The sequence below is a fragment of the Mustela putorius genome, unplaced genomic scaffold (assembly GCF_011764305.1).
Source record: "Mustela putorius furo isolate JIRA1106 unplaced genomic scaffold, ASM1176430v1.1 tig00000765_pilon_pilon_pilon, whole genome shotgun sequence".
Classification (NCBI taxonomy): Eukaryota; Metazoa; Chordata; class Mammalia; order Carnivora; family Mustelidae; genus Mustela; species Mustela putorius.
Genome location: NW_025421470.1, coordinates 7266443 through 7286352, shown reverse-complemented (window position 1 = coordinate 7286352; position 19910 = coordinate 7266443). Strand labels below are relative to the sequence as shown.

At 44.0% G+C, this 19910-nt stretch overlaps 1 protein-coding gene across 1 annotated transcript in view; it reads right to left on the bottom strand.

The window, feature by feature from the left end:
• The window catches only part of KCNJ6 (potassium inwardly rectifying channel subfamily J member 6), a 271735-nt gene that overhangs the window by 180273 nt on the left and 71552 nt on the right, over positions 1 to 19910 (bottom strand). The window contains exon 2 of the mRNA XM_004762159.3: positions 8885 to 8936. Coding sequence (XP_004762216.1) covers positions 8885 to 8909 — 25 coding nt within the window. The 5' untranslated portion in view covers positions 8910 to 8936. The remainder of the gene's footprint in view (positions 1 to 8884; positions 8937 to 19910) is intronic.

Genomic DNA, 19910 nt, shown 5'->3' with positions numbered 1-19910 from the left:
GATGTGGCTGCCCCAGAGCTGGGCTTTCCGCCACCAATGGCTTGGAAAGACAAAGTGAGGGAGAAAAATTATTATTAAGAGAGTCCAGGGGGAGGTCCTAAAAACTGCGGTTTGGAAAGAAGGACACCCCTGGTAGTCTCCAGAAGAACTCTCGTCTCCAGCTCCTCCCCTGCCCACTTTCCACCCCTCCAGTTTCTGCCAGTGCCGAGAGCTGTTGTATTTCTTGCTCTCCTCCTGAACACTAGTGGAAAAATCACTCCATCTTTCTGAGACTCAATTGCATCATCAATAAAAGAGGAATACAAATGGCTTGGTTGTCCCCAAAGTCAGGCAGCCCAGGCAGACAGACTCTCTTGGTGGCCTCCAGGAGTGGCTCAGGTCGACCACTCCTGCATTAAGCAAGTAGTGGTGGGAAGCTGGGGCATGGACAGACACTGGAGACCAAAGTCTCAGGAGGGTCTGCGGTCCACTAGCAAATCCCACCATTGCTGTGGAAGAAAAGTAATTAGTGTCTGTTTCACCTTCCTCCTGCTTTTACCTAGAACAGTGATTCCCAGCCTCTCCCTAGGCCAAATCAGGGAATATCTGAAGACACTGGTTGTCACAACTGGGGGAAGGTGCTACTGGCGTCTGGTGAGTTGAGGTAAAGGTGCTCTTAGACACCCCACCAGGCACAAAACCTCACAACAAAGAATTACCCAGCTCCAAATGTGAATGGTGCCCAAGTTGAGAAACCCGAGCCACAGTGTTTCTGTTGCCAGAGAGGAGGCACAGGGGTCAGGGAAGAGTGTCTTGGTGACCAAGTCTGACATTCACCAGAAGATAGGGGTCAAAGTGACCTCTGAGATCTTGGACGGAAATAAGCTTGAGAAAACAGGTCTAGCCCCATTTCCACAGGAACCAAGACCAGTAACAACTTATACAAATGTCGGGCACCCTATCCTCACTTTGCCATTTTGAACATTGCTGTGTGTTTCCACCAGCGAAATCCTTTAAATTATAGGCTGTTCCAGGACAGGCTGTTCCGGGGATGGCAAGGGAGGAGCCGATTGTTGGAGGCAGGCTCTGCAGTGAGAGGCAGATGGAGATCACAGGAGCACAAGTCCCACCTTAGGGGACAGGGGGGGGGGAGGGGGGGCCAAGAACCCACCCCCGTGGAGACCAGGCTCAGACCGCTAAGCAGGAGGAGGACTAAAGTCCGTTCCTGGCCCTCTGGCCTCGGAGCTAGGAGCTCTGATTCCACTGAACACGCCCCTGATCTCAGCTAGAGAGCAATTATCTTTGAATTTGAAAGACGCTTTCCAGTAAGGACAAGCACGTGCCTCATAGTGGAAAAAAAAAAAAAAATAACAGCTTTTCCGAGGAACACAGACAGGGAAACGCCTGCTGACTGTCTTCGGCTTTGGATCAAAGGAAGCTTTTCTGCCTAGTGGTGGGACTGAGATGGTATATATTGCCTGGAGACCGAATGTGCAACCTAAACTTCCACATAGATCTACATTTTGCTCCCTTTGGAGCTGGGCCCTCTTGGTATCCACCCTTGAGGCTCCCTCCCGTCGTGCTATAGGTCAGCCTTTATCAGTCCGAGTTACTAGTCGAGATGACAAAGCCAATCTGGCGAGTGTGACTGGGTGAGTTGTTTAGGGTTATGCTGTAGCTCCCAGGGTTAAGGGAGAATGAGAGAACCGGCTTCGAGGCTGGGCCTCCAGAACCTACCCCCAGAAGCACATGGTTGAGTGGCTTAGTTCGGCAAGGGTGTGAGTGCCAGCCCACACCCAGCTCTGTAGCTCCTCAGCATCGTGCACCTGCAGGAGGGGCTGAGGCGGGCTCCCTATCCGCCCAGGAGGCTGGGAGATATGAAAGGAGGGGAGCTGGGGAACTAGCGGAGGAGAGTCGAGAGGAGATACTAGACGGGCACAGTGACACACACCCTCTGTCACAGAGGGAGGCAGATGAGAAGAGGAGGAAGGGTAAGGCAACCAGGAGGCGCTGAAGGCACACTGCTAGAGAGGGCTGCTGGAGGCCGAGGGCTGGGGCTTCACAGAGACCCGAAAATTCCCTGTTAGGAAGACCCTTTGCCTTGGTCTAGAGGCAGCTATGCTTGCCTCACTGGCTTTCACTGAGGAGCTCATTTAGAGAATGAAGTAATGAAGCGTGATACAGACCTTGTAATGGCAGGACTGAGGAGTCAGGAACAAGGAGCTGGACTTTAAATTGGTCCCTTGTGAGATGATGCTGTGACTTCCTGTGTGAGTGTGAGCTTCGGGGACAGATCTCGAGGTGTCTGAGTTTTATTGGAAAGGAGAAGGTGTGCCTTAAAAAGCACTATCTGGTGGCTCCCGTGGAGCCTTATTCTCTGAGGATAAAGTGGCATTTAGCACCCCAGCGGCTTCATACAAGAACAGGTCTGCCCCACCTGACCTGTCCTCCATGGCCCCTGACACCCAGTCCTGCTGCGAGGTCTGGGCCGGCCATGAGTGGAGGCCAAGCCGGTGTGCCGTGTCTGCCTGGACCTGTAACTTTGGTCCCTTCCCATGGGGTAGGGGATTGCAGAAGTGTGATACATTCTGCTAAAATCCTACACCTTGCCCAAGAGGGTCTGGCCTGGGTCATTGGAAACGACTTGTCTGAGAGGGTAGGTGGGCGCTTTCTCCACCGTGGTAAGTGGCTTATGATATCCCAGCAAGCAGGAGAGGCCACATGGGCTGAACATGAAGGGGGATCCTGCTTCCATTCTCCCTCTCGTTGGAACCCTGGAACCAAGGGGCAAGAGATCTCAAGGAAAATTCCAGTACCTACTTTCCTGAATTCTCTGTCTTGGCTGTTCCCATCCGCATTTCCTTTTCGAAGATACTTCTTCAGGATATTTCTATTTCTCCTCTAGGCCTCAGGAGGAACGTCTGGCAGCAATCCCATCTCCTGTGCAGCTCCCAGATGCCACCTTCTTCCATCCCCATGACCTAGGGTGAGGGTGGGCCCCTGCCTTTGCTTGGCAGTGAGTTGTCTCCCTGCCTCTCATTCTGGCTTCTCAACATTTCCACCATACAGTTCATTCAGACCCTCCATCTTTGGTTAGAGCTGGCCGTACATCTTCCCTCCAAGCACCCCTTCCATCTTGGAAGTTGGGTGTGGTGTTGGCTTGTGGCTAATGCAATGAGAGTAGAAGTGACACGTGTCACTTCCGGGTGGAATTCTAAGGTGTAGTGTTGATATGTCATGATCTCACTATCATAGCGGTGAACCTGAAGCCACAAGAGGAGATAGAACATCTGGGTGATTCTGAAGTGCCCAGTGCAGGCCTGACCAGTGTGGACATGTGGCACGGAGGAGCAATAAATACACATGTGTGCACATTTGGGTGTGTGTGTGTGTGTGGGTGTGTGTGTGTTGGGTGGCACCTGTTGGGTGGCAGAAATCCTGGTCACTCCCGACACGTTCACGGCTGCCCATTTGCACCCCTGAGAGAGAGGACACTGACCATGTTGATAAAGAAACTCCGAACAGCTGGAGCCTGTGCCCTACTAGGGTACATCTCCTCAGCTCAGTACCTTCAAATTTGAACCCATTGCATCATCAACACCTCAAATCACTCCTTCTCCTGTGGGCATTTCCAGCACTGGGGGCTCCTGGAAGCTTCCACCTGTTCCCTTCCCAAAGCTCAAAGCCTGTGCTGCATCCCCACATTCCCCCTTCTCCTGTCCGTCACATCTGATCACCGCCTCTTTCACACATTCTGGTCTGCCCCCGTCTGCAGTCCCAGTTCCTGGCTGCCTCTGTCTGCCCTTGCCCGGATCAGAAGTGCGCGCAGTGAGGTCTTTGGCAATCTTTCTAAAAGGCTGATCTGCTTAAAAATCTTAAGTGCTGCCCCTCCCCCATAGGAGAAACCCAAGCTGCACCCTTGTTCACCGTCCGACTGGCTCATGTGCCCAGCCATCTGCTGTGTCCCTGCCCCAGCTCCTTGCTGAGGCCACATTGACACCTTGTTCTTCCCCCCCATGGGCCACATCCTCACACCTCTGTCCTTCCCTGTGCTGGATGCAGGTCCTGGCACTCACATGCCCACCGGCTGCCTGGTGGCATCTGCACACCCTTTGGGCACCTTTATGGAAGTCCTTGGAGGGAGATCTTGGCTGGACATCTGCCTCCAAATGGCAATGTTTGTCCAGCAGCCTCTGCCAGGATGTGTTTGTTGCTCTGCATGGCGGTTGTGAATTTCCTGCCTCCCCAAAACGCTGCACATGATGTAGGCAGGGACCCTGTGTTTTGGTCATTCCACACCTTAACACAATGCCAGGGTTATGATAGCATCTCCATAAAGAGGGAATAAATGATTAAAAAAACACTGCGCTTGAATGGAGCTAATTTCATGTGCAGTAATTGTAGCTGGTTCTCACTCTTCATTTCTTTTGACACTAAACAATTTCAAATCTGGGCTAAATTTGAGCTGTTTCTTTCATCCCAGGAGGAATTCCCTCTGCATTAATGCAGACAGCTAAGACCTTTAAGCACCTACAAAACAGGTCCCTGGCTCTGGTTATGGGCAGTGGGAGGAACCACAGCCCACTTGTCTCTGCCCAGGCTGGGAGGGACCTCCCTGGAGCTACTCAGGGCATAGTTGGCACTCAGCTGTGTATCTGAGAATGAAAATGAGCAGCTCTTGTCATTCCTGTGCAGTTGTGTGATGGTTGTGACAACCACAGAGACAACGGGGCGGGGAGGGTGGGTGCAGCCTCATGGGATGGCTCCTGGGGAAGACTGGAAGGGATCCTATGGCTGGCAGAGGAAATGCTTAGGGAACATGTGCTGAGAGAGGTGGGCAGGTGGCAAAAGGAAGCCGAGGAAGTCAACCCAGGTTAGCATTGGAGTGAGACACAGCTGGCCCTGGGCACCATTTGCTACTGCATTGACATGCTGTTGCTTCCAGGAAGGAGGTGGGAGTGGGGCGCCAGCAGAGGGCCAGATGGGGGCCCCGGGAAGGGCCCTGCAGCATGGAAGGCAACAGGGCCAGCGTCCCTACCTGTTCCATCCTTGCAACCCTATCACCATGCACAAGGTGGATACTTGGTTATAATCCACATTATGAATGGACCCATGTGGTGAGACTCCCCATGCTGTATTTGACATGTTTACTGGAGCTCGAGGTATGGGGATGATACATGAGCATGCACTGACCATGAAGTGAATTATCTACAGAAACTTATGTAAGCACAACCTACAGAGGTACCTCACACAGACCAAGATTCTGGAGCCTCAAGGCCATGTGCACACCTTTGGACATTTCCAGACTGTCACTGTCTGACTTAGATCCCAGTGACCAGGACAGACCCTGCCCTCCCCAATGACACCTCTACCAACAGTACAGTGCAGGGTGTGGTTTCCTTGTTTGGGTCACCAGATGCTGATTTATAGACAAGGTTGGCAGTCTCCACTGGTCAGGCTCAGCTCAGTTTCAATTAGTGCCTGGGGTAGTAAAGTGCTGGTCACTGATGGGCAAGCTCAGAGTAATTTTTTCCAAAGTGGGGTTTTGTTTGAACCATTTGGAACTGGGCTTCTGGTGGTGTAAGTATGAATATATCCATTTCCAAGATGCAGACAGAGCCTAAAATGTCAACTGGCAGTGGTAAAAAATCAATAGCTTTTGAAGAGTTGAAAGCCCAACACTGGTTAATGCAAGTGTGCAGTCCACTAATTTCAGACCCCACTAAGCCTCTCTCTGTTAATACCTCTCCTCACCTCCTCTGCTTTATGCTTACTTGTCTCCTTTTGCTCCTTGTGATTTGGTGCCTTTCCTTTTTAACAGCTCCATCTCTGGGTCTTTCTCATAGATACTTTTTCCCTTGTATTTCTCTCAGTTCTACTTTTACTGTCTACCTCTTCCTTCTACATCCATTTCTCTTCCTTTCTGTTTTTTTTTCCTTCCTTTTCATGCCCCCTCCTCATTTTAACAATATGGCATAAAACTATTTTGAAGAGTTATCTTGCTTTGATGAAATCAAGTTTCCTTTTATTAAACATTTAAAAATCTGCTAACATTGTGTCTTCTGCTTGCCCTTTTAAAGAATTGGTAGATGAACACAGATTTTTTTTTTTTTTTTGAGGTGGTGACTAATGGCACATAGAAAAAAATATTCCTTATCCCTGGTCTAGAAGATGGAGAAGATACCATATCCCCATCATGGTACTTGAATACCCATTGATCGCATTTGGCCCCTTATGATGATAGGAGAAGAATCTCCATCTGATTCTGGTTAAACATAGAGATGTTCTAGTAACCAGATGGCTTTTGCTTGGCAGATTAACAAGCAAAGTGTTTACTGACTCTGGAAAACCATTCAGAGCATTGTGTCCTGGGCATTTGTGGTTCTGTTTATGTCTCTTTTCCCCAGTGGCCATGGATTTGATGTTCCCATCAAACTTATTGTGTCTTAATTGCATGCTAATTCTTTGCTTAGCCTACTGATAGAATCTCCCTACTTGTAATTATGTATTTACTTCCTTGTAGATTTCCTATGTACCATCAACCTATAGCTGTTTGTAACATTATTCATGAGTTTAGTTTTGATGAAATGTTTATTAGTGGTGACTGCATGATTAACTTTCATAACAGGTGCCTACAAGAATTAGGTATTTTTTTATAATAGTGTTCTTTACCTTTGTAAAGGTCAGTAAACTGGAATGTTGAGTAGGAATCTAAGATCTGTTTTCACTCTCTAAATTTCCTTGTGCATTGAACATACCCATGTAATCTTTTTCATAAAGACAAAGCAAATTAGAAGAATGGCTCCACTGTTTCACCTATGCAAGGGTTTGGAATTCAAGGGGAGTTAGAGAGGAGAAGGGGGTTGAGGGAAATTGGAAGGGGAGGTGAACCGTGAGAGACTGTGGACTCTGAAAAACAATCTGAGGGTTTTGAAGGGGCGGGGGGTGGGAAGTTGGGGGAACCAGGTGCTGGGTATTGGAGAGGGCACGGATTGCATGGAGCACTAGGTGTGGTGCAAAAACAATGAATACTGTTATGCTGAAAATAAATAAAAAAATTTAAAAAAAGGGTTTGGAATTCAATTTTTACAGAATTCTCTTAAGCCAATAGATTCATAGGTCAAAGTCATTAAAATTATTGCAGAGGTAAACCTGAAACCAGAACTCAACAAATCTTTAGTAGTCCAGTAGTGGTGATGGTGTTGGGGGGGTGGTTGGAATTCTAACTTAAATGCATCAGGATCCCACAGAGATAGAAAAATTAGGACACCTTTATCAGAAATACTGACCATGTCGAAAATATTGACTCTTATAGTGCCCTTAATGTTTTACAATTCAGTTAGAAGAATTGAAAAGTCCACTGAATTAGAACATCAATTTCTAACATGGACCTCATTGTGAAAACTGTTAGCATCCCAACTCACATGCAACACCATGCAGTTCAATTTTCTCCCACACTCAAGACTCCATTCACTGGCAGTGATGCTGTGTTCCAGGCCACTGATCCTTCTAGTATTCAGAGAATTTGAGTGGGTCTTTTGTTCTGGTGACTTTGGACTTAGAGATTAGAACTAAATCTGAGAATGTGCCGTGGATTGTGAATAAGTTGGTGTTGTCCACGGTCCCACTTGTCAGTTTTGTGATGATACTGGTCACCTCACTATTTCCTTCGTAGTCTGAGAAGAGCACATTCCATGACTTAAGGTCCTTTCCCTTACAGGGAACCAATTTTGGGTTCTTCAAATCAAGTCACAAATGCTTTGAAATGTAGTCTGCAAGACTTGAGGTAGGAAGAAGGGTGGGGCAGAGATAGAGCTGGATTGATACAGAAACGATTGGAAGAAAGGCCTGTAAATTGTGGGGGGGTTGTGCAGCCCCTGGAATCCCCATTTGTATGGTTAAAATTAATGCTCAAGATAAATGAAATCATGCATGGTTTTGGGCCAGGAATTAACGATATGCTACATAAAGATCTTTTTAACATTACTCTTTTTCTTGAAGGGGGAAGATTTTGGGGAGATTCATTCAGTATGCTACAGGAGAACACTTGTATTTTAATAGTCTCATGATTTGAGGAACAGCAGAAGGAGGAAGCAGGGACCCAGTTAAATGTGGGCAAGGTTAATGGTTAACTATGCAGGTCAAATTTAATAAGGTGTTCATGGACTGAGACAAAGAAGTGTCTCCAAGCTTCCCTTTTAACTTCAGATATGAATTATATCACCAGGAAAATGTATATTTCCAAAGGGAAGAAACTGCATTGTCTATATTTCATATCCACATGGTCTTTAATATTCAAACTTCAATGCATGGAACTGTATTTCTCATTTTGCAGAAGGATTTATTATAATTAATTCTTTCCTTTTAAAAATGTTTTGTGTATCCTGTTTATTTGACTGAAGAGCTTAAAGCATTATGCCACTGATCCATTCCAAACCTGAATCATTACCAGCTACTTCCACATCAAACACTCCATTTTTAAATTGTTGTATCCTAAAATTCTGAAGTACACCTGAAAGGTTTAACAGTGACAAACCTTTCTTTCTTCTCTTTAGGTTACCCAGCCTGTGAAATATCTGCTTTAACTAAACCTCTTAAGAGTCAGATTGGAATTATTGTGGGTCCCAAGTTTCAACACAGACCTACAAATAAAATCCCATACTTTGAATAACAATTTCAGCACAGAGTTCAACTCCAGACAAGGAGAATTTCAAGTAACGCATATTGTAACATCAGCACACAGTATAATATATGTGAAATAGGCCTTGGTGATCACAAGACTAGATGAGAGCTAGATAATCAGGAAGAAAGGGATTTTTTTTTTGCATGATTTTATGGTTTCCCATTAAAAACCAAAAATAAAGAATCAATTTCAAGTTAAAAAAATAAATTTCAAGTTACTCACTCATGGATTCTGTCAACCTGGCCATTGCTGCGGTTTCTTCTTTGTGCTTTTTCTGGAGATGAGAAGAAAAGACATTTATGTGTAAGATACCTCTGAGATGGGAATAGACACAGTGGCTTTAATGCAACTTTATCTTTCCTTTCTTTTTCCGACATTAGAATTTGGTCACCAATCATGAACTGAATTTAAAAATCTCATATTATGGCTACACGATCAGTCAGTCACTGCAAAGAGATTTTTAGGGCATTAAAAAAAAAAAAAACTTGCCATTGCTTTTGGAAGGGAGTATCTGTCACACTGATCTTGGATATATATAATTGGTGACGCACGACCAATTTTCAAAACCTCTCTGACACTAGAATCTTGACATCCATATGCCAATCTTTGCTTTCTATTTTCTCTTGTTGAAGCTTTTTTGGTATTTTTGGAGCTGATATTTTTGTCATCATTTGATTTCTTTTTTCCCTAAAAGCTAAGTAGATTTTATACATTTTCCTTTGTCTTACTTTTTTTGAATTCCTGGTGTCTTTTGAAAGTTATCACTTTTGATGGGTTTATTATAACCTTATCTATTTTGGGCTGAAAATATTTTGTTTCAACTGGGATATAGGTTATTACCCACTGAGTTTGAGAGCCAGAGTGATACATATATAAATTAGATCTGTCCTAATTAAAAAATTACTTTGGAGCTGTTAAGAATAATGGTCACTTCTACTGAAAAGTTCTCTTCAGTTTCTTCATATTTCTTTGATTTCCTTGAGTTTTTAACATGTTCAGTAACCAAAAAATTGGCCACTATTATTTTACTTTTCTGTAACCTTATTATTTTTCTGATTATGAAACTAATATATGCTCATCATTTAAAAACTCCAAAAATATTGAAAAATTATAAATCAGAACATACAGTTCTCTCCCAAAAACTGCCAGAGGAAACTCCTGTTATGTTTCGGTGAATGGTTTTCATTCCCATTTCTGTACTTGTGAATACATATAGATATAGAAATATAATTCCTTTTTTATAAGTGTATCTATACTAGATGTGCAATGTTGTCAGCTACTCTCTCATTTAACATCGTGTCACACTCTTTCTATGTCAATTAAGGTAGAATACACCATCATTTTTTTTTAAAGATTTTATTTATTTATTTGACAGACAGAGATCACAAGTTTGCATAGAGGCAGGCAGAGAGAGAGGGGGAAGCAGGCTCCCCACAGAGCAGAAAGCCCGATGCGGGGCTCAATCCCAGGATTCTACGATCATGAACTGTGCTGAAGGCAGAGGCTTTAACCCACTGAGCCACCCAGGTGCCCCTACACCATCATTTTTAAGTGACTGCATAGCATTCATCATGAGTAAATGCACCATAATTTCTTCACCCAGTTTCATTTAATTCACTTATGATTTTCCACTATTTTATAAAAATGCCGTGATGAGCCTCCTTGAACTCATCTTGGTGCCCTTGTCCTGTTAAATACTGAGGACAAATCTTAGGGTTAAGATTGATCAAAAAGTGTGAATATTAAGAATTTTGACATGTATTACTCAATTGTTCCCCCCCACACACACACAAAGATCGGATCTGACAGTGTATAACAGTGTTTATTTCCTTACATTTTTGCCAACTTGCCAGTGGCATGAGAACTTCTTCCCCTTCAATCTAGGCCAAACTGATAGGCAAAAAATAGTTTCTTGTTATCTTATACTGTCATTATTCCTCCTCTGCCCTTTTGTTTATGAGCAACAGCTGTAGCATTCTGTCCGTGGAAACCTGTGTCATTGACTCTTGGCTTCCTGTGGTCATGATGCATCTCCTCTGCTGTCAATATTTTAGTTCTTAGAAGCCAGAGGTGGTGTTTCTTGTTCCCGATGGCCATGGTATGGTGCTAAGCAAGTCACAGTGGCCCAACTAGCACTAGAGAGGATGTGTCATGACTTGGGTGTTGGAGCACAGCTAACAAAATGATTAGTCATCCTTCTGGCACCACTATACCCAAACCAGAAGACTCTCTTTGAGAGTCAGCAAACAACTTTGTTCATCACGAGTACACTTGATTTTCACAAGCCCTGTATTCATAGCAATGAAATTAGGGTGATGCCTCTTACTTAAACTGGTACGTGCCCTTGAGAACAGAAAGACCTAAGGAACCATGATCTACCATCCTACCCGCAGTGGCATCCAACCCTTCGTAGTTAGCCTGCCATCTGGTTTCTATTGAGATGCATAGATAGCATGATTATGGATAGGTTAAGAGTACCATGTAGCGGAGACAACAAAAACAGGCAAAAAGGGACTTGTCACAGCAACAAGGTTCATGAGAATAGGCTTCAAAACTGCCCCACTCTAGTGGTTCCTGACAATTCATGCAGAGAAGCAACTCCATGATGAGAACTTAATGACACTCATCCTTGACCTGTAGGAATCTTGTTCTGTCTCTGCTGGCTCTGTGTTGACTCTCCACTTCAGCTCTTAGCCTAACTCTGCTGTTGGTTCAACCCCTCTTCTTGCATGGCCTCTCCCTGTATCCTGATGCATGACCTGATTCTCCTTCATTCTCTGTCTCCGTGCTTGTAGGTCCTCACCCTGGATCACTGATCACTTCAGCTTGACGGCCCTATGTGGTGAAGGTCCCCATAGTAGAGGCACCCTGATTCCAGGCATTATATCCTTATAAGGCCTTGTCAGTTTTGGCCATCTTCCTATGTGTGTCACCACTTTACTTTTGTGATACGAGGACCCTGCCAACTTTTGTACCCCAGTCCTGCTAGTGGGTGGACATTGCAACTATTTTTATTCAGATGGGTTGAATATCCTAGTCCTTGAGAAATAAAATACAGCCTGTATCAGCATTTTTGTCTTCCCTATAGTTACATGGAAACTTCTGACATCAATGGGGGAGGGGTCCTTAAAAACCCTAAATTTAGCTCTCTCAGTTTGACTCATCTATACCATAACTTATTGTAGAAATCATTTCTGTTTAAGTAGTTCAGTCATTCTGTAGAATGTCTTTATTTTATTTTATTTTATTTTTAAAATTTGTATTGTGTTATGTTAGTCACCATATAATACATCATTACTTTTTGATGTAGTGCTCCAAGATTCATTGTTTACGTATAATACTCAGTGTTCCATGCAATACATGCTTCCCTTAATACCCACCACTAGGCTCCCCCATGTCCCCACCCCCTTCCTTCTAAAATCCTGTTTGTTTCTCAGAGTCCACAGTCTCTCATGGTTCATCTCCTCCTCTGATTTCTCCCCCTTCACTTTTCCTTTCCTTCTCCCAATGTCCTCGTGTTATTCTTTATGCTCCACAAGTAAGTGAGACCATATGATAATTGACTTTCTTTGCTTGACTTATTTCACTCAGTATAATCTCCTCCAGTCTCATCCATGTTGATGCAAAGTTTGGGTATTCCTCCTTTCTGATGGCTGACTTTAAATGTCTTTTGTCCTTCCCTCATTACCAGAGAGTTGGGAGTTGCAACTGCATGGCACATAGAGCCAATAAGGCATTGATATTCCACTCTCAGTCTTGGGGAAATCTTCTTCCTTTTCTAAAGGTAAGATTTTTCCTCCAGAGTAAATGTGCTGGTTTCTAGATTTACAATAGTGGGGAGAGGTTTATAATTACAGCATATTAAACCTGGAAGAGATCCTTTTGGATATTGTCAAGTCCGGCCCTATGGTGATACGGTCCAGGAAATTGGAACCCCTGCCCAGAGAGTAATTTCCACCATGCTGGGCTCTTCCCTTTGTCAACAACCTCTACTCCTCGGGAAATGTTCAAGGCCACCACCAGTGGGTATATTGAGACAAGATTCCTCAAATGGCAATCCTAGGGTTTTCTGGATTTGCCTTTTCTGTATTCCACAAAAATATCCCTGATTCCACAAATGGCCAATGACTTCCTAGCTTATATATTGAGTTCTGACCTCTCCATTGAACCTTCGCTGTGAACTGGATGGCCCCTCCCAGATGTTCAATGGATTCTCCAAATCAACATGCTCAAAGCTACTCTGTCCCCCACAGACTTCCACCAGCTCTCATACCTGGCCTTCTTTCTCCATTCTCTGTGTTCAGTTTATAGGATCACCACCTACATTGTGCCTAAGCCAGAAGTCTGAGAACACATCTCCCTCTCTTTCTTCCTTGCTTCCAGTATTTCATGTATCTTAAATCTTACCCCCGCTTAGCTGCTCTCTGAAAGGTTTTATTAATGTTGCTTCCTACCATCTGTCACACCTGCAACACTGAGGATTTATCCTGAAATAGCCCTGGGGAATCTATCTAAAATGCAGACTTGACCCAGGCACTTCCAGGTTGAAATCTTCTAGTCCTTGTCTAGCAAGTAGACATGCAATCCTTGTCTTTTAGCCAAGCCACATGGCTGGATGGTTCTGTCTTACACACAGTCTAGTTACAGCTACCTTACTTCTGTGGCAATCACTATTCCCTCTGCCTGGACATTCTATTTCTTCCTTGTGCTCTCAAATTTATCCCTAAGAACTCCACTGGTTATAAGGCAACCTTTGCAGTTTTCCCCTACTCTTCTGACTATGTTTGCCGAGTTTTACTTCTACACAGCTTCATGCTCAAATGCATCCTTGTATCACATTGCATCATTTGTTATGGGGGTAAGAGATTCCAGGACCCTTGGGAAAGTCAAGCCCTGCCTCCCAGTAGCCTCCTCTGGAGGCCCCTACCAGTGCCACCATCATAGCTGGGAGGCACTGCTTGGTAGACCAGAAGTCTCTGCTCCTGAAAAGCCCTGTGGTCCTGAGCAAGTCATTTTACAGTTTAGGCGAATTTCCTGGACTTTCTCTTTCTGACCTGGTTTGATGTATGCAAAAGTGTTCCCAAGACTAGTTGTTATGTGAAGAGGATGTAAATGCTTATGAGTATTGGTGATATTTTAAGATGTAAAAAAAAAAAAAACACCCAGATGTGTTCACTTCAAGAATTTTCCTTAAGAATTATCTTTCCTCTGGGAGGCAAGAGTTTTGATATTTGAGATAATCAACAGGTTTACCCCTTGTAGAATTAAAAGAAAACCAGAAATACAGGGATCTTGCTATTCTGAAGCCAAGAGCTTACTGCGGCCTGAAAATTTATTGTTCTTATTTACCTGGTCCCATTTATTGTGTCTGAGACAGTGCAAGCAAGGGGGAAGTACAGAAGGTGGGGAGTCTAGGGTCTAGAAAGATGTTTGATTTGGCTTTGCCATTTCTTAAGCAGTTACTGTGACCCTCTGGAAGCTGCAGTTTGCTCATCTGTAAGATGGGATAGGTAGTGTGTCTGTGTTTCTTCATTCCCAGGCCTGTTGTGAGTAACCAATGAGAAAGTTTGTGTTAATCCACTCAAAGGTTATATGCCTGTGTGTGAGTGTCTGTGTGTGTCATCATTCCCTTTGGCTACCATGTGAGGACCGAGGGTTGTAGCTTGTTCTTGCTATTTGAGAATGAATAGTGACCTCTGACATGTGGGCCAAAAATAACAGTGCAATTTTCCCTGAGGCTGAGAAGTTGCAAGTCTGCCTGTCTCCCAGGGACTACTCATCCTGTCAATGGCTTGTGGCAATGCACCTCACACCCCTATTTCCAGAGCCCTCCACCAGAATACAAAGTTCCTCTTCGAAGAGCTGAAATCATTTGCTTTAGAAGCCATTCCACTTACATTTGTGTGGTCATACATTTAATAGAATAACAGAAACATTTAAAGTTTGCAGGAATCACGATGACATGTTTGAGAAAAACATGCCCACACACACTGGAAGTTATTCTGTGTGTGTTGTTAAAATCATACGGACTCCTCAGGTAGAATATGGACCCTCAGGGACAGTGGGTATTTCATTTTCTTATTGTTTGACTGTGCTCTTTCTATACTGGGAATGTAAATAAAAGCTCAACAATTTGGGGTGTGTGTGTGTGTGTGTGTGTGTGTGAGAGAGAGAGAGAGAGAGAGAGAGAGATATTTATACCCACATTTCTGTTTCAGCTAAGAAGTGTGTGGCTTTCTACTGGGACCATGCCAGAGATATACTTCTGTCTGAAACGACAGAGAGGTTTTTAATGAGGGCAATTATAACTGAGACTGACTGTAGCTCTAAGCTAGGACTAAGAAGTGTGTGTGTACGTGTGTGTGTGCATGCGAGTGTGTGTGTTTATGGGGGTGTGGGGAGAGGGGGAGAGAGAGTCATGAATGCAAAGCTTTTGGAGAAGGTAGAGGGGTTGCTCTTCTGCCAATGCCAAGGGCCCCCTTGCACAGAGGGCAGGGGATGGTAGGGCTGAGTGAGGTCTGCCTTTTAGCAGCGCTCCTGCCTTGCTTTCTGCCGCCCAGGGCTTTTATGGACGTTGGGAAAACTCATCATAGTTGATATATTTCAAACCAGTCATATTTACATCTAGGATATTTTTATCTCTCTAAAATATGTCCTTATATTCGTCAGAAAACTGTGATTTTTTTCAAGTTGCAACTGTTTAAAGGAACATTTATATCCAGTGGGAAATGGTAATGTTATTTTATCAGTTTGTATCCTCAACTGGACCTCACCCCCCAGTTAAAGCCGAGGCCCTCCAATCTGACACCCCGCTCTTAGGGTTCTCAATAAACGGGCCAGCTGTGGTCTCCAGTTTAACATCCCTCTGCCTCTTTCCTGACATGATGTCACTGCAGGTCATCTAAGGACTGATTTAAGAGGAAAATGCCACATCCTCAAATAGCCAATTAGATAAGTGTTCATATAAATGGTACCATATATATTGCCTTGAGTTGCTGCTGAAAAATAAAAAGCAGAGGATTTAAGAATCACACATTAGCTTTTTGTCAGCATGCAAGTATGGTTCGGGGCAATAAAAACAGTAATCTCTAACATTTATTTCATATAACCGCAGCATGGTTGAGTGCATTATTGGACCATCTACCTCACTTATTCTCACATAGATACCGTCATTCTTATTTTGCCGATGGAAAGATTGAGGCACGGAGAGGTTGAGCAAATTGCGCCAGGCCATAAGGCTGGAAGAGGAGCAGAGTTGGGTGTCAAGCACAAGAAGTCTTCATTTAGCACCTGTGTTTTTCACCATGTGGCCTCCTGCAATCCTAAGAATGAGTGACAGGCTGGAAATGAAGGCTGCTAGAGCAGGGGGCAGTGTGGTAAGGACCCAGGTCCAAGATCCTTCTTAGGCACACCCATTACTTAAACATTTATTGATTTACACAAGGTGGGAACTAAATATAACAGAAGGGGGGTCTCTCTACCTGCCTTCAGGGAGCTTCCAGTGTAATCAGGGAGCTCAGAGGAACACATACATAGCAGTAATACATGGTATTGAGGGGAAGCTACTAAGAGACTTCCATAGGACATCAAAGGGAAGAGGGCACAGGAAGAGAAAGGAGTGGGATGGGAGAGAGCAGAGCAGAGAGGAGGAAAGAGAGAGAACAGAGAAAGAGATAGGAGAGAAGGAAGTTCTAACTCATAGAACCAGAGCAGACTTACAGAGGAAGAGCTTCAATGTGTCAAGAAAGAAGGAAGAATAATGAAGGAAAGGGAAACACAAAGCAGAGTATTTTATGTGGAGAAGCAGCATGAGTAAGGATGGAGAACTTTGGTGCCTGAGGAATGGAAGGTAGCCTGTGAACTGCAGCCACGTATGAGAAGTACAGTAGGGGACTGACTCTGAAAATTAAAGTGTGCACTGTGGAGGGCCATGGTGTCAGGTGGCATGGTGTGAGGCTGAGTTGCTCAGGAGGGAGACCATGACTGGGAATGGGGTGCTGTTAGAAGCTGTGGAAGGAGGATGGGGGCCAAGGTCTGAACCTGCATGTGTACCTTGGGGAAGCAGTGCATACCCTCTCCTGGCAGCCAAGCACAGAGGGATTTGAAGAATTGAAAACTCACCCATCAGAGCATGATACAATTTCACGTAGAAAGTTAGTATTTGTCCTTGATTTACTCAGTGGAAGGCTCCTGCAATAATCTAAAGTTTTCTTGGTTTGGGGTGAAAAGTCTGGAAGGGGTTGTTTGAAGGAGGACCATGAAGGATGCCCTTGGTGATACAGCTCTCTTTGCAAAAGGTTGGGCGCCCTTGCCTTACCAAGACACCCTTTCTAAGATCTGTAAAGGTTGCCCTGCTGTGTTTCTTATGAGGGAATCACTGGCCATCTTGACCAGACTAGGGAGGGCCTTAATGCAACTGAGGTATTAGGATATCTTATAGGAATAAATGAAATAAAATTCAATGCTGTGCTTATACTAAATTACTTCAATTCATCTATGCTTTCTGGATTAGCTCTTAGGTGGGAAGAAGAGGTTCAGAGCACCTCCCCTGACGCCTTCTTGGAAGTATGTTGAACACATGGACTTCCCTTGCCAAGAGGAACAGGTTGAAGGATAGCAACTGGAAAACTGCGGGGCTGTATGGCTGCAGAACTCCCTCAACGCCACCTCTGTGTGTGTCCTTCCTTGCTTGAATTTCTGTAGGCTAACCTCTAGATTCCCAGCACCAACATCCCAGAAACATTTCATGAATGCCCAGTGTGGCTGGTTTCCTTGAATAGGATGAGTGACTCATTCCTCCTTTCCTAGAGCTCCTGGAAATATCATAAAATGTAGGACAAGCATTATCACCAAAGTCATATCAAGAAGTTTCTTTTAAAGAAGATACTGAGCCAGACTGCAGAAAGGCATAGAGGATTTCTAGGCAGCTGAAGTAGGCAGAGCCTGTTCACCATCAGTAGACTTGTTCCTAGGCAGGCACTCTTGCTCCCAAGACACATCTGCACCAGGTTTGCCCCCCGTCTCCCCAGGACTCAACTGCAAAGTGCTGAATCTTGGAAGTAGCAAGGACTCCTCTGTTCATCTCCTGTCACTCAATCTGCTGATTCCCTTCTGGGCCAGCAGCTCTTTGAGGGTTCATTTTGCCTCCAGGGCTATCTTGGAGGGATCTGAAACCTTACAGTGGCCAATGCCTCTCAAACCTACCTTCATCTGAGGCACTAGCTTTGCTAAACCCTCTCTGTTCACCAGAAGAGGAACAGATACCATACTGTTTCCTTTCTTTTCCCTTTACTCTTCTGGTTTGTCCACAATCCAAGTTCTGGACATGATAAGTTTCTAATAACTTTTTTGCACTCCCAGCTCTGCTTCATTCCATTTTAAGTCAGGACCTCATCTTCAAGATCTGGCTTCCACTACCTCTCCAGGCCCATTTCCACCCCCCTCGCTTCTAACCTCTGCTCCAGCCTAACAAGCCTCTATAGGTAGGCACTGAATTCCCTCATCCCTCTTTCTGCTCTCTCTGCCTACATAATTAACTCCTACTTGTCTTAGTTCAGATTTTTTTTGACATTGTCTTGACATTTTCCCTGGATATCCCTTTCCTAGTGACCACTCTTTGTACCTCAGCATCTGTGCATACTTCTGTCATAAGACTTCTCAATCCTGGAACCATGACTGCCCAAACAGAGCAAGTCAGAGGCAGTAGTCATTACTTCAGAAACAGCAAGAAACTGAAAGAAGATTGATCCCTTTGTTTCCAAAGAAGAAAAAGCAAAATCTGCTGAGAAAACTAAAGTATGAGTAGGATGAGTAGGGTTTCCTTGAGTAGTCAGGAGTTTCTAGACATGAATTTCTGATTGATCATTTATACAGAGCATTCTGGAAGGACTTCTGCTCCAGAAAGTGGCGCAATGTTGGATCTACAAGAGCTTTTCTAAAATTGTTTAAGAACTGTGGTCATTATTCAAGGATTTAAAAAAAAAAAAAACAAAACCTCTCATTCTTCTTATGTTTGTTTGTATGGAGATGTTTTCTTTATTTCATCAGATAGGGATGGAAGAGGTACTGGTGAAGGTGAAATAGAAGTATGATTGGGACAGGCCAGTGAGATACTAGTAAATGGATAGTTACATATAAGGGATATTTAGAAAATAATCACTTGACCATGTCTTATGGAATCATTCAAATCAAATGGTCGGACTGACATGGTCACTAGAATACCTTATGTTTGTGTAATGATGCAACATTTTATCGAATAGTCTAGTGCAAAGGTACTGTGGCAGGCTCTTCGTTATCTGGAGAAAGCAATTGCTCAGTGCCCAAGCTTTTTTTTTTTTTTTTTCCCTTTTATTGTCTTTTTCTAGTTTCCATTAGCAGGAATGAGCCAACTTCTTCCTCTGGGGCTGTATGAGGCCGTTTGTTATGTTTCCCCTCAAAAATTGGCTGGGTTGTAATGAAAAGGAAGTGGTTCATTTCATCATTCATTTGTTCATTAATTCATGGCTCTACCTTGTGAGGCTATGATAATGCAGAGATTTGGGGAGTGTTGTGATCATGTTTTTTTTGGATAGGATATTAATCCAATTATGTAATTTAAAACTAAGTTGACATTGGATAAAACCCACGTGGTGATCCCCCAATCATATGGGTGACAAGTGGAGCACAGTGATAGCTCCTTCCCAAGCCAAGCAATTCGTGGGCACTTTCAGCATCCAGGGAAGCGGTGTGAATGCTTGTTCTCTCAACTGTGTTACAATGGAGCCCAAAAGGCAACTGAGAATCCCAGTTATTGGAATCACTCAGGAAGTCAGCCTGTTAACTTATGCACCTGAGAAAGTGTATAGGCGACATATGATTTGATTCTTCAATCTCTCTATTTGTGTCAATAGTTATAACAAATACTAAGTCAGAGGAATATTTTTAAACAGTTACTTTTCAAATTTCAATTTCATAACCAAATGTGACATTTACTGGGCTGGAGAATGTGGAACATTTATTGATAGACATCATATCATTTTCTTGTGCTCTTGCCACATATTTTCAGCTTGAACTTCTGTTTGGGCAGAGGAGGGAAGAGAAAGTGACTCTTTATTTGCTACCTTGAAACGGATTCTCAGTAGCACAGATCTCTGAGAAGAAAAGAAAATAAGAAAACACCATCCCAATCTTCTTTTTTGTTGTTCTTTTGTTTTTTATTTCTTTCTGTCTACAATTATTTTCCTGACTTGAGCTTCTGGGGAGATGGAGT